General features: G+C 41.1%; 2 protein-coding genes and 1 long non-coding RNA gene across 3 annotated transcripts; 1 reads left to right on the top strand and 2 right to left on the bottom strand.

Moving 5' to 3' along the window:
- Positions 1–536: 536 nt before the first annotated feature.
- On the bottom strand, positions 537–2727 carry tmem203 (transmembrane protein 203). The gene is made up of 2 exons (XM_062554087.1): positions 2621–2727; positions 537–1986 (listed from the first exon to the last, which is right to left on the bottom strand). Exon 2 carries the CDS (start codon positions 1729–1731, stop codon positions 1315–1317), a length of 417 nt encoding a protein of 138 aa, XP_062410071.1. The 5' UTR covers positions 1732–1986; positions 2621–2727; the 3' UTR covers positions 537–1314.
- alad (aminolevulinate dehydratase) lies at positions 2712–9035 on the top strand. The gene is made up of 12 exons (XM_062554086.1): positions 2712–2763; positions 3710–3832; positions 4013–4063; positions 4558–4654; positions 4754–4889; positions 5140–5223; positions 5572–5660; positions 5957–6012; positions 6149–6236; positions 6618–6704; positions 7558–7687; positions 8293–9035. The coding sequence occupies exons 2-12, from the start codon at positions 3714–3716 to the stop codon at positions 8349–8351; spliced, it is 996 nt and encodes a 331-aa protein (XP_062410070.1). The 5' UTR covers positions 2712–2763; positions 3710–3713; the 3' UTR covers positions 8352–9035.
- Positions 9031–10285, bottom strand: LOC134100705 (uncharacterized). Its single transcript, XR_009941302.1, has 3 exons — positions 10085–10285; positions 9614–9709; positions 9031–9289 (listed from the first exon to the last, which is right to left on the bottom strand). It is a non-coding gene; the product is annotated as an uncharacterized LOC134100705 (long non-coding RNA).
- Positions 10286–13970: the final 3685 nt, after the last annotated feature.

The following is a 13970-nucleotide window of genomic DNA, read 5'->3' as shown; positions in this document are numbered from 1 at the left end:
GCCTAAACTTCAGTTACTGTCCTTACTCATTTCAGTGGTTTACATGGCCTCTAATTAGCTGCACATTGTTCCATGATTGATTATGGGAGACGAGATAACTCAATTGTGTGGGTAGGAATTGACAAGAGGGGAAAGGCAGTCGCAGTCTGCCCATTTGTGCGTTCTATCCAAAGTTCAAAACCTATAAAACAAGTACTAGTCACAGATCAACACCTTTCCATCGGGTCACGTTGTTTAACTACCTCGAGTGCAACAACAGATGTGATGGTATAACATATCACTAACAAACAGAACAGTAATACTCAACTAATTGTTTTAGTACACGTCATAAAACCTCAGGACAATAGCTTACTTTAATATAATTTCAAAACACAATGCATGTAGATGAAATCAATCAATATTCACATGTTAATAAATTAAATCACTAGTCTTGTCCTTGAACCACCCACAGTTCTGTAATTCATTCAGAGCCGTATATTCATCGACCCTATAGCGCCATCATGTGGACCAATAGAAATAAACAGCCACACACAGAATTTAATTAACAGGACAACTCATTTAATACTTAAATTATCGGTCAGTCGTCGATACTCAGTGATGCATGTACAATCCGGATGAGCACGAACAATAATGCAAATGAGGAAATTGTACAAATAGCACAAGCACTAAATAACCAAAGGCGTAAATGTCACTTTATTTACAATTTATACAAACATTTAGGAAAGCACTTCATGAGAAGAGCACAATTAAATAACCATAAAGAAAAGTCCAATGAAAAGACTTTAGAATCTCACTTGTTGGAAGTATAAGGACAAAACAAATATAGAGCAACCAAATTGTACATTAAAAATACATTATCCAGCTCATATGAGTGACACAACAAACAAGTATACATGCATACATCTGTCCCATTCTTCTCAACTTAAAACACCTCTCATTGCATTCACACCCGTGGGCCTTTTGCCCCACAAACAGTCAATTATGCTCTGACCACAAAAACCGAAGTGGCTAAATGGACTCATGAGTGTTCAGCATGAGGTTAAGCTCCCTCAGTGGCCAGTTCATCCCATTTGCTCAGGACCGGCTGTCTGTCTGTAGAGTTGACAATATGGGTGAAAGAAGAGGACGAAAACCCTGTGAGCCTGTACTGCATGACCCTGAGGTCCATTACACCCATTCCATTCACTCATCAGTGCCTCATCATGTAGTGTTTGGGCGGAGAGGTGAACAAAGGCCAGGTGAGTCCTTACTGGGTTGTTGACTAATTGGGCCGGCGGTAAACAGCCCTCAGATGGCTGCTAAAGCCCTCGTGGGTCAGTTGACGCGGCAGGCGCGGATCATGAGCAGCTGCAGCAGGATGAAGATGGGCGAGACGATGAGGCCGAACCAGAGCTCCCGCGCCTGCTCCTGCTCGGCGAGCTTCTGGCACAGGAGCACCTCGCACACCAGCTTGAGACTGAGCACGGTGAGGACCCACAGGAGACGGAGCACGGCCAGACGCCGGTCGCCCTCCTGGTACAGGCGAATGGACACGATGGTGGTGAAGTAGGTGCTGAGGCCGTCGGCGGCAAAGAGGGGCACGAAGACCAACCACCAGCTGACGCCCGGGGTGAACTTGTCAACACGCAGCGCCACCAGCACGCTGAAGACCAGAAAGGCACCCAGGTGCAGGAACAGCTCAAAGGTGGCGAAGCCCAGCCACTGGACCAGCTCCCGCAGTGAGAACAGCATGGCTATCGAGACCAAGGAACGTTTAGGTAGTAAATCTATGCCAGTGCTGCCACTGGACTTAAGTGGCCAGAGGACTCAGTTTGCAGATTGAGATGGGTGCGGGTTAGTGGGCATTGGGAGCTTGAAGTCTTGGAGCATCACTAAATAGGCGTGGTGCTGGTAACTCCCACAACCCGAATCATCATTAGAGAGGCTGATCTTCCGTCCTTGTGGTGATGTCTCGGTCACCCTTGTGAGAGAGTCAGCAGTGATGTCCTGCGCAAACTGAATAAAAATAAAGTACCGTTGTGACAGAGTATAAACACATTGAGAATACATTTAAGCACAAAACGTTTAAGACTATTGTCGATTCCTGTTGTGGTTCGAATCTAGGTGGATATTTCATTAGTGTTCCTATCTTACACGGTTAACATTTTTTAACTTCATTGATGAAAACATGAATACGCCCCTTGCTATGCGAGCCAGACAGCAATGGATTTCAGTACTGCGAAGGTTATTCTGGAGTAACGTTAACTTAAGTTAGCAAACGTTAAGCATCAAGATCACCTTCAGCGTCTAGCTGCCTCTTTTAGACAGACACTAAGTTAACCCAACAAATGGAAATTACTCACACACGTCGGTAAAGTCTTAAGTTAGCTCCTACATACCTATTGTGTCATGCTGCTGCGTTTAAGTGATGCAGTATCGATAGCTAACGTCAAAGGGCTAAACAGCTAGCTAGCTATCTTAGCAAGCTATACCTTTTAAAATGCGAAATATTTCTTATGAAATACCACAGTAAAAAAGACTTTATGTCACTCTCCCACTGCCAAACTATGAAAAAGGCACTATGATATACAGACAATATAAACAACATATTCCAATGAGTAGCTACTAGCCAGTTATTTACCTTCCGTCTGTCGTCTCCACATTATATTATCGCGAGACTGCCAACAAACGGGAATTGCGTCCTACGGTGGCCGCGAAGAAGAAGCGTGTTCTTCATTCGAAACACTTGAATTCAAGGGTAGGAGTGACAGGACCACTTGTGTTGTGAGTAAGATTTTGCTTTTACATTCAGGATGCACTCACATTTGAAGTGTTCAAACTGCACGTTTGGCTATGGGATAGTTTGGAGTTCATCATGGTTTAGCAAACAAGATAGTATAACAACCTGAAAGTTACCTGTGATTAGCCAACACTGTTAGCTAAGATCAAATTCTGCGACAGATCATTTCACTGACGTTAGCAGACCAGCTTAGCCTCCAGACCAGACACATTATAAAACTGTCTATTTTGCATGATCAGCCTGACACAAAGTAACGCTGCATAACATCAGGCAATGTCAGTGCCTTCACTCGAGCAGAGTATTGTGGAAGACTTGGATGAACGGCTTAAAGTAACTTCATGCTTTTGCGCGAGATTTAGGAGAAGTTGTGTTAAGGGGTATAATACTTGTGTCAAGGGGTATAATACTTGCCCGCTTGGGTGTTTTTAACACCCTTTCTTATGTCACACAGATATGTTTATGTTTCTTTATTTTCAGTCGTGGAATTTATGTATTTGTACACTTTGCTAATATGCGCATGTTGGAATACTAACACGTAGCTTTGAAAATTCAATTGTCTCATTCATCAGTGTGGATGCGCACGACGAAGTGACAGCTGGAAGCTTCCATTGTGATCTTTACGCATGCTTGCTTGTATTTGGATTGAGGAAATTCTGCATTGTGCTGAATCCTGTCAAAGCAACTTGCTCATTTTCTCTTGAACTCCTTTGATCAGGTGTAGATGTGAGATATATGAATGGACATGTTACCCTCGTTCCTGATGCTGAATGTGTTTAAATACATATTAAATATAGACCAATAACTCCTTTACCATTCTTAGACTTCCCATATATGGATGAACAAGAATGAGGAAGTTAACAATACATTCCTGTTCTGTAAAGGAAGTGTCAAAAGAGTTTTTCTAAGCAGCCCACTCTTTTCTTATTCCAGAACAATGATGCAGTCACCAGAATCTCTTCTCCACAGTGGATACTTCCACCCTACGCTCAGATACTGGCAGACGTGTGCCTCCGACCTAAAGCCTGACAACCTCATCTATCCCATCTTCGTCACGTAATGTGTCTTTGTTTAACCATGCCTGTACAATCATTTCATAATAAACAAGAGGTTAATGTTGTTTTGGTCAGTTTTTTTCTTTTAAAGTGAAAAGAAAAGAGGAGTATGTCATGTTAAAGTGTATGTCATGTTATGTTGAGTTCTATGGTTATGTTAGTGATGTGTTTTCTTTCACAGTGACAGTCCTGATGCAGTAGAGCCCATCGGTAGTCTACCCGGACAGGCAAGGTGAGTTTCCGAAAGCTTTTGTGATCAAACAAAGTTTTCATACAAAGCACAGCAACCTTTTTATCTCGCAATGAAGTCCTGTAGGGATTTTGTGCCAAAACTCTGATCAAAACTGTTCCCAGAACAGTAATAATTACAGTTGTACAAACACAGTGTAGGGAGAAAACACAGAGTCCAGGGATGCCTTTTCACTGGCTGGAGTTCATTGATAAATAACGCAAGGCAGGGTGGCCCCAATGTTAGCCTCCAAACCCTGATAAGAAGAAAAGCCGTTAATTCTTTGTCTTTTCCAACTGCCCACAATATTGTGTCATGCTGACATGAATGAAATCGTTTTATTACATGGATTTATTGAATATTAGAATATTTACATGGTCATTGCAAATTCATAACATAATTTTTTAAATACATATATACATTAATGTTTAATTCATGGAGTGACTAAAGGATTTAAATGCATATGAGTACATGTTGTTCTTATCTCATCTGCTCAGATATGGAGTGAACAAACTAGAAGGAATGCTTCGCCCTCTTGTGGAGAAAGGCTTGAAGTGCGTGCTCATTTTTGGTGTGCCTGCAAAAGTGGACAAGGTGTGGTACTTATCGCATGCATGCAAATAACACAACTTGCTTACAAAGTACATTGCACTCCTGAGCTTTGCCCGACGATGACTGTCATGTTTTTCTCAGGATGACCGGGGTTCGGGTGCAGACACTGATGATACCCCAGCAGTTTTAGCTGTTAAGAAACTAAGGGCTACCTTCCCAAACCTGATGTTAGCCTGTGATGTGTGCCTCTGCCCTTACACCTCACATGGTCATTGTGGTCAGTAGCTCCATTCTTCATTGGCTTGTTAATTAACACTTTTGTCTCTGTTTCTTCCCATGCACCCTCAATAAACCCTAAGTTGGTAATCCTATATGTATTGAGCCTCTAAATAGTACTTGCAGTGTGAGAGTTAGTATGAATAGAGCCATTCACCAAACAGCTACTTTTTGTTTACCCTCTTTGATGGTGTTTTATCCACTTGTTTCGTTGTAGCTGACCTCTGAGAGTCTCACTTTTCCCCCCACAGGAATTCTGCGTGGAGATGGCACTTTGGACAATGCTGCAAGCTGTAATCGCCTGGCTGAAGTGGCACTGGCCTACGCCCAAGCTGGTGAGTCACTCACTCTCTTTTTCTGCATTTCTGTCTATTCATTTTAGCATTTAGCATTAGCAAAAATGTGGAATAACATGTCAGCTACAGCGGACAGGAGACCTTAGATGGGAAGTAATACTGCACCAATCAATACTATTACTAAAGGATGAGAGTGCCGATGTTACAAGTACTAGTCAAAGTGTAGTGAGACCGTGGTTAGAAGAAGGAGAGAGAAGAGGGAAGTGTGTGTTTTCTCAAGTCTGTGGTTGATGAACAACTTCCCTTTTCGGACCCCTATGTTTTGCAACCTCACTCTGTCTGTCTCTATGTCAATGTGTCTGATTGTGCCTCTCCTTCCTCACACAGGGTGCCATATCATCGCTCCCTCAGACATGATGGATGGACGCATTGCAGCCATCAAGCAAGCTCTTATATCCAACGACCTCAGCAACAAGGTACAGGGCTCCCACGGATCATAGAATTCGTGGAATATCATGGCATTTTAGAAAGTCTATCCCAGATGTAGAAAGTCAGGGAATTGTATGATTTATGGGGCAAAGTCATTGAATATCAGGGAAATTTGTTGTAGCAATTTAAAAAAATGTACTTGCCAAAATACATCAAAAGAAATGTATTTCCATGCAGAATTGGTGTGTATCTGCATTAGGTTGGTGGGAATTGGTGTGTAACTTGCGTTAGTTCTCTTTAAAACTCTGAACTAACATTTTATAAATCTTTTTCATTTTCCAAGGTTTCAGTACTGAGCTACAGTGCCAAGTTCGCCTCCTGTTACTATGGCCCCTTCAGGTAATTGTTTGCACACAGCAAGCAGACTTATCTTTGGAGTTGTCACTTGTCAGAGATCAAAGTGTTAGCCCCCTGTAATAGGCTGGTCATTGAACTTAAAGGTCTGAGATGCGCTGTTCTGGGTTTATGTATTCAGAGATGCAGCCCAGTCTAAGCCAGCATTTGGAGATCGCCGATGCTATCAGCTTCCCCCTGGTGCCCGAGGCCTGGCACTGCGAGCATGTGTGAGTATTCATACCGTTTCATAGCATTTCATTGTGTAGATATATGATGATTGTGTATGGATGGATGATGATTAAGCCATTGTATATATAGCAATGTATCATAACATAAACTGTGGTAGAGTACAGTTTTTTCATGAGCGACTACTTTTGATATTCACCCAGCCTAGTCTATTGTCAGAAAAGCCATCACAGTACAACATTGACAACAATATTAGCAAAAGATGGCAGTTAACATATTAGCAAGTGCCTGAGCTGTGGTGTGGACAAGGTTTGTTTAAGTATTAAGCTTGCTATCTTTTGACCACAACTCTTTTATACTTCTTCAGATGAGGAAGGTTTAAAGAACGGAATCAAAAATAAAATGATGTTCCTCTTTCTCAGGAGCGTGATGTGAGGGAAGGGGCAGACATGCTGATGGTGAAGCCTGGCATGCCCTACCTCGACATGGTCAGGGAGGTGAAGGACAAGGTCTGTATACTACCCTCCATTACTAAAGAATCACTTCATTCTGATTCCTTTAGACTCCTGCTGTACATGCTGCCAAAAAATATTGGTTCTTCAGAAAGTACCTTTTGTAGTGCTTCAAAGTAGTGGTTCTTAACTGGTCTGGCCTTTGGGATCCTCAATTTCGCGACCCATATTTTCAAGCGTTCAAGCCATCTGATATGGTGAGCTATGACTATGTGGTAAGACACGTAAAGTGCCTAAATTTGTTGGAACATGCTGATGTTGTGCAAAATCCTCAACTCCTGGCGTCACCTTTCAAAGTACTCGGCAGGTTTGTCTTTGACAGTTGCTAGTTGTTCATTTTGATGGTCTCATGCTCTCATGTGCCAGCAGTTCACTGCACACCACACACTGGGCTTTCTGTCCCTTTTTGTCCTCATCATAAGTGAATCCGTACTTCAAATATTTAGGGTCATACTTCCGTTTCGCCATTTTTAATAATTAAAATGATGTATGGCATGTCTAATAAAGTCTACCAAAATAAAGGTCCGACATTAGATATGATAGGGCAGCATTTTAAATGGGCAATCTTTTTTTTTTTTAACCACAAGCTCAACGACCCACCAGTTAAAAAATACTGTAAAAAAAAAACTTTCAAGAAAATGAATGAAAATTTTTATTTTTTAAAGAACCATTTCCAATGTGAGGAACCGCTCACTTGATGCAAAGGTTTAGCACAAATCATGGTTCTTTATGGAACCATATAGGGATAAAAAGAGGCATTTCAACACCTTTATTTACTCGTTGTTGAAGGAAAACATGTTACTCATTCATGCCACTCATTTCATGTCCTTTTGCCATTTCACCTGTGCAGCATCCCAATCATCCACTGGCGGTGTATAATGTGTCTGGGGAGTTTGCCATGCTGTGGCATGGAGCCCAGGCTGGGGCCTTTGACCTCAAAGCTGCTGTGATGGAGGCCATGACCGCTTTCCGACGTGCGGGTAAGACCAGACTTTCTTCCAAGGATGGCTGTAGTTGATGATAAGCAGCCCCTCAGAAAGATAAGGCCAGTTTCCCACACATGGGATAAGCCATGTCATAGGCTTGAACTTGTAAGAATCTACAGTATAACCTGTCTGAGAACATGAGATTCAGCATAATCTCCTATATGGCGATCTTATCAACATGACACACAAAAGTCCATGCTGTGGCCTCACTCAGGGCCAGGAAGCAAACTGAGGTGCGAATGAATGATGACTAATTGTAGAATAGGCATGGGGGGAGAGATCATTATCATACAGAACAACAAAAGGTTGCCAGACCTGTTGGCATTAGAAGCCTAACCATTTACAATTAGCTTTAAGGAGGTACTTTGAAACTATATGTTGTATATGGTGAGAGTTTGAGAAACTCTTGGTCTAGTCTGCACCATCTATGCCCGGAGTGTGTGTCACACACTTCATTGCTGCTTTTTACTGGGATAAGAAATGAAACCTGCATCAACCAAAGAAACATTGAGAAGAACATTGAGAAGATGCTCTTAATCCACATACACATCCAATTTAGGACAAATGTTCATTAATTTGTTCTCTTGTATCGTTTACAGGTGCTGACATCATCATAACCTACTACGCACCTCAGCTCCTCACCTGGTTGACAGAGTAGAAACAGAAAGGACCAAAGCTTAAATTTAACATTATACGCTAAAAAGAACTAACAAATGGGGTTAAAAATCAACTGACAGTGATTTTAACATGTAATCTTCTGTCAGATATTTTTCTGGTGTCTTCAATGTCACATTTTCACTCAATCTTGTTTTGCTTTATCACTTTTGTTATTATTTTGTTGTAGAATACTGTTATACAGTAGACAATTGAACAGTGTGTTGATCGTCAAAGTTCATAAAGAACTACAAAAAAAGAGTGTGTAAGACTCATTGAGAATATATTGCCTGAGAAACATTGACTGTATTAATTCAGAAAAGGACAATCCATGGCATAGCCAAATGTTTCAGAGGAAATCAAGGGCATACAGTATGTGTTTGCCCTTTTGAGTTGCTTATACTACTCTACTTTTGTAAACTTCATGTAATGCATCAGCTTGATGCCATACAATGTTATAAATCATTTCTAAGAAGATACTTGCTGTACGTTTAACATGTTAACATCCTTTGATTCACTGCTTTCGACCTGGCAGGGTTCACAGGATATCACAGGGTAATCCTGTTGGTATCCAATCACATATTTTCCATTCCCATCGCTAGCACTACACCAAACAGAAACATTCTATATTTATGGAGGCAGGCAACTATACTGGATCATATAGAAATAAAATTGCAGTGGCAACTGGGATTTGGTGTGTGTTTTTTTATTATTATTATTTAGGTGTATGACATCTGGTATGTCTGAAACATCAGACATGTCCACCTCCTGTAGAAGGAGTTTATAGACATGTCATCATTATAAACAGCTCAGATGAATGCCAGATAGGACAAAGAAATGATGGAGAGTATCTTTAGTCTTTAATTATCTGAGATGGGTCTTTAGGAGGTGAGGTGGGTGAACATGATGAAGCACATTCGGGCACAAAATACACCCCCTGACCTAAAAAGTATAAGGCAATTATCATTAAAAATGCTTCTTTCATAAATACATCAATTTCAATTTAATTTCACTTATAGTTCGCCAAAACATTACACATGTCTCATGGCGCTTTACAGAGTGTTAAAACAATCAAAGAGAGCCCATGAGTAAGAGGGGCAAGGAAAAACTCAATGTAGACCTTATAATAATGAATTGCAAGGCTATGTGATCTGCTACAGTAACTGAATTTGTAAGAGAGTAATAGCCTACTGGTAGCCTACATGAAATAAACATGATTATGTTTGTAAGTCTCAACTGAAATAAATAGAATTTAAGTGAACTTACATTTGGGCTTACGTGATGTGCCATGTCATCCTGCCGAATTTCCCTTGTTGCAACAACCGCAACATGTAGACAGCCGCTCAACAATGTATGACACGGCTAATTGGTACAAAACAAATCGAGGAAAAACAGTTTCTGCGTTTAGCTTTTAGTGTAGAAGAATGTAGGCTATTTAGGCCTAGCTGAATGCCAATTTAATAATACATTATACAATCATTTGTGTCTAACGCTGGCGTTCGTTTCCTTCTTTGATAAGTCGTAAAGTGATATGACCTAGATCAAGTTTCCACAGGGTTGCATGAAAAGATTAAAGGCGACGAAGGCGCTACTCATATGCACACATTAATGTTTTTATCTATTAGCCTAGGCCTATATATTAAGCTGTCACACTTTTCGTAAAAAGAACGCCCCAAAAACTGGCAGATAGGCCCATGAAAATAGTAATTGATTTGAGCAAAAACTTGCAATGCTTACCACTGAATATAAGTCAGAGCACCATGTCTAAATTCAAGAGGTTGCTGTTTCCAAACGAAGAAACGTTGTGATGACGGCTGTGAAAGGATGAGCCTGAATGGATGCTTTTTAAAAAAATTCAGAACCCCTTGTGCTCTCCTGACCGATTAAGACACTCACTCACCGGTCGTCAACTGAAAAACAGTGCGAGTTCAGCCAGTCAGCTTACATGATGGACCGAATTAAGCAACAAGTCCCAAGAGGCCGTAGGTCAGTGATAAACTAAGGGGCGTTGTTAGGTAGGACCTATAGGTAGGACGCGAGGCGACTTGATTATCTAACCTAGGCCTACACCTGTCTACTTTGGGTCATGGGAAAACACTATTATTATACGTCCAAGATATTCAAGCGGGCAGGTGTAGGTTTACAAAATTGTTTTTATGCAGGGCATATCTAGCTTAGGCTACATATCTAAAAACATGTTGCCAAAAATGGAAGGGAAAAAAATATAGGCCTATATTATAGGCTATGGGTTTTATTAAGATGACTATGTAACGTTTTTTATTTATTTTATTTTTCATTTATTTGTTTCATATTTAATTTAGGCTATTTATTAACTTTAATCTGCACTTATAACTGTTTAATATGCACTTAGTCTTTTGAGCGTTTGTTATGTGTTATGGTTTGTATATAGTATTGTTTTGTTATAATTTGTCCATTGTTAGAATTTGACATTTATTCTGCTATTGTCCTTAAATTTAGCCATACCATGCTAGTTATTGTTATTATATAATTAACTGAGTGACTTATTTGATTGCTATTCTCATTTCATTGTTTTATTTCTCGTTAGGTTAGTGCTTAAAATGATTGTTTTATTGATAATATTGCTATTCTCCCTTTTTTGTAATTGTTCACTGTTAATTTAATTTGTATTGTTATTTATTTGTATGTCGCTTTGGACGAAGGCGTCTCCTAAATAACCATAGGCTAACCATAACCATAACCATAACTTTGGCACAAAGTTCCAAAACATTCCATACTGACTGTCCTCCCAGCCCATTATGATCTCACCTAGACTGTCACAGTGAAAGAGAGTTCCAGAATGACACCCATCAAACAGTTACAATTCTTTTAACACTGGCAGAAACACTTTTACTGCTGCACTTTTAGTGCTGCACTGTTTAGCAGAGGTAAGAAACGTGTCTTGTTAATATCTGACCTTAAGAATTATGTAAATAGGTAGGCTATATGATAAATCGTAATTGTCAATATTATTATTGTGTCCATTACAATAATCATTGTAATGGACACAATTTAGATTCAGTTGTAAACATTTCATAAACAAATTGAAATGGAAACATGATAGGACATCCTGATGAGCCTCAGAGAATGAATAAGGTTGAAATGTAGTCCTGTGATGGAAATCTAAGCGTTAAACATGTCTGTGACTGATTGGTCGGAGTGAGATTGTATAAGCCTACTGGAGGCAGGGTACTTCTCATGGGCACATAACATGCTAATTAAACTATGAGAGACTTTTTATACTATAGCTTGGGCCTTTATTCTGAAGTGGCAGACTTCCTTAGTCTCACCCTGATAAAATAATCTCATACTCTCTCTCTGTTAGCCTCATCTTTTCTCAGGTGTTTTGGTAGCTCTTGCCCTATTTCGCCTTAATCATCTGTCTTTTTCTTCAGGACGGATTACATATCATTACTGACTGAACATCACATTACTGATCATCACTGATCTCTCTTTTGTAAACCATGTCTCTGACTGTGGAGACAGTGGAAAGTGGAGACCATATCATGGTCCCAAAGACCCCTGTGGAATACAATGCTGGGGTGCGAGTGGTAATGGTTACAGGAGCTAGCCAGGTAGGGGATGCCCCAATTGAGCGGACACAGGAGTTGGCTAAAAAGAAAGAGAAGAGAGGGAGAGAGAAGGAGAAGAAGAAGGAGAAACAGAGAGGGGCGAGTGGTTGGTGTGCCCAGTTGGTGAACTGCTTTGTATGTGGAGCAGTCGACCAGGACCAAGATCAGGATCAAGATCAGGATCAACAGCTAGAGCAGGAAGAAGTGAAGACTGGGCAGAAACCAGAGGAGAAGCAGAGTCAGGAAGATGAACTGGGCTCAGATGCTCCAAAGGAGGATAAACAGAACACTGAGAATGAGAACAAGCAGAGAGGGGAAGAGAGAGGACAAACAGATGATTTCAGTGTGATTTCAATGGCAGCCAGAATGACTGAGGACTTAGATAGAGTCTTGAGGAGAAAAATGGAGTTGATGAAAGCCTATGACGCCTATGTGAAGAGGCTTCAAAAACTGCATAAGGCAGACAAGAAGCGTAAAAAAGCTGATTATCGCATCCAGGCAAGCAGGAAGGTGGTGGAGGCCAACAAAGAGTGGAGCGCTCTGCCCAGTAAGTCAGATAATGCAGACAGGAAAGTGATGTTCAATGATGCACATCTCTGTGATGAGTGGCACTTTGAGGAAGGGCCAGCGCCAAGCCAGAGATGCCTCAAGGTGATGAGACTTCTGGACGAGATGAGACAGAATAAGAGGGAGAGAGCCGTACAAGAGCAGCTGGTAGAGAAGGAGCAGCAGCTGAAAGGCAGGGAGTGTGCTCTGAGGAAGAAGCCTGCTGTTAGCCAATCAGGCGTCCTCAAAGGTCTGCTGCTCCTCACCATCATTGGCATGTTTTTGTGGTGCCTAAAAGTCAGAGGATTCTGGCAAAGCCACTTCATGCAGTAATGAGGGTGGGACTGGGGAGAAGACAATTGCCTACACTGCAAAGTAACCACTGGGGAGGGATTTCAGAAATTATTTTCAAAAGGGATGATTGAGGTATTTTCTAGTGTAGTTTTAGTGTAATCTAAATTTGAGAAGTACCAAAAGAGGACTGGGGAAAAGGGGGATGTGACAGTCAATAAGGAGAAGAATCGAAAAAGGAAATAATATATTTTTACTATTAAAAAATTCAAGACCATTAGGTCTACGCATGCATATTTATTTAGAATTCACAACGCGTTTTGTAAAAAGAGAGCGAACAGTGAAGAGATTCTCCTGCAAGCTTCTTCGAGTCCTCTGAGAGAGACCAAATGTCAAGGATGAAGGCTAAAATGAAGGCTAAGCATAGCCATGCTAGCCTATAGACAGACAGATAGAAAAAGAGGGAGGAATGCAGCAGAGAGGAAGAAGACGTGAGCTGTGACAGAGGAGAGGAAAGAAGGAGAAAGAGAAAAGAAGAGGAGGCACAGGAAAGTGCAGAGGAGTAGCAAGAGGAGGAGAAAGGAAGAAGGAGAGGTCAAAAATAGGAGGAAGAAGTGGTGAGGACACAGAGGATAGGATACAGTAGGTGTCAGGTAAAGAAAGATTACTGGCAAAGTGAACTAGCCTTAGGCAGAATGTTCTTGGAGTCCAAAAAATGTCAGTGTATAGCATAAAGAAAATGAAGAACTTAGGGATCATTTTGAGACATTCTGATGTGTGAAAGCTCAAGAGACTATAATAATGTTACTAAAATGATCTGTAATGGCATTTCCTTATTTCCTTTTCCTTATATCCCCCATTGTGTGTGTGTGTGTGTGTGTGTGTGTGTGTGTGTGATGATGATGATGAAACAGGGAGAGACTGCAGTTCTTCGGGTCCATCTTGCCATCACTGAAGACTGTCACCAAAGATCCTTCGCTCCGCTCTAACCCTCTCGGCTGCTACCCAGCGGGTGATGCACTGTATGTTCATTAAACCAGTAAATCACCAGTCTTTGCTCCTTGTCCTCTGTTTTAGTGTAGCACGCAGTAGCCTGAAAGTTGTTGGTTCTTGAGCAAGGCACTTAACCCCAAGCTGCTCTGGGGACAATGTAATCCCTTGTAATATAGTGGATCGGATGAAAAAAGTTTCTGGTA

This window comes from Sardina pilchardus, chromosome 14 (genome assembly GCF_963854185.1).
Source record: "Sardina pilchardus chromosome 14, fSarPil1.1, whole genome shotgun sequence".
NCBI classification, from domain to species: domain Eukaryota; kingdom Metazoa; phylum Chordata; class Actinopteri; order Clupeiformes; family Clupeidae; genus Sardina; species Sardina pilchardus.
This window is presented reverse-complemented; position numbering and strand designations above follow the sequence as displayed.

Coding starts and splice junctions, on each gene's coding strand:
- tmem203 (XM_062554087.1), bottom strand. CDS start 1,731: ATGCTGTTCTCACTGCGGGAGCTGGTCCAGTGGCTGGGCTTCGCCACC.
- alad (XM_062554086.1), top strand. CDS start 3,714: ATGATGCAGTCACCAGAATCTCTTCTCCACAGTGGATACTTCCACCCT. Junction 3,833..4,012: donor ATCTATCCCATCTTCGTCAC/GTAATGTGTCTT, acceptor TTTCTTTCACAG/TGACAGTCCTGATGCAGTAG. Junction 4,655..4,753: donor TGCCTGCAAAAGTGGACAAG/GTGTGGTACTTA, acceptor TGTTTTTCTCAG/GATGACCGGGGTTCGGGTGC.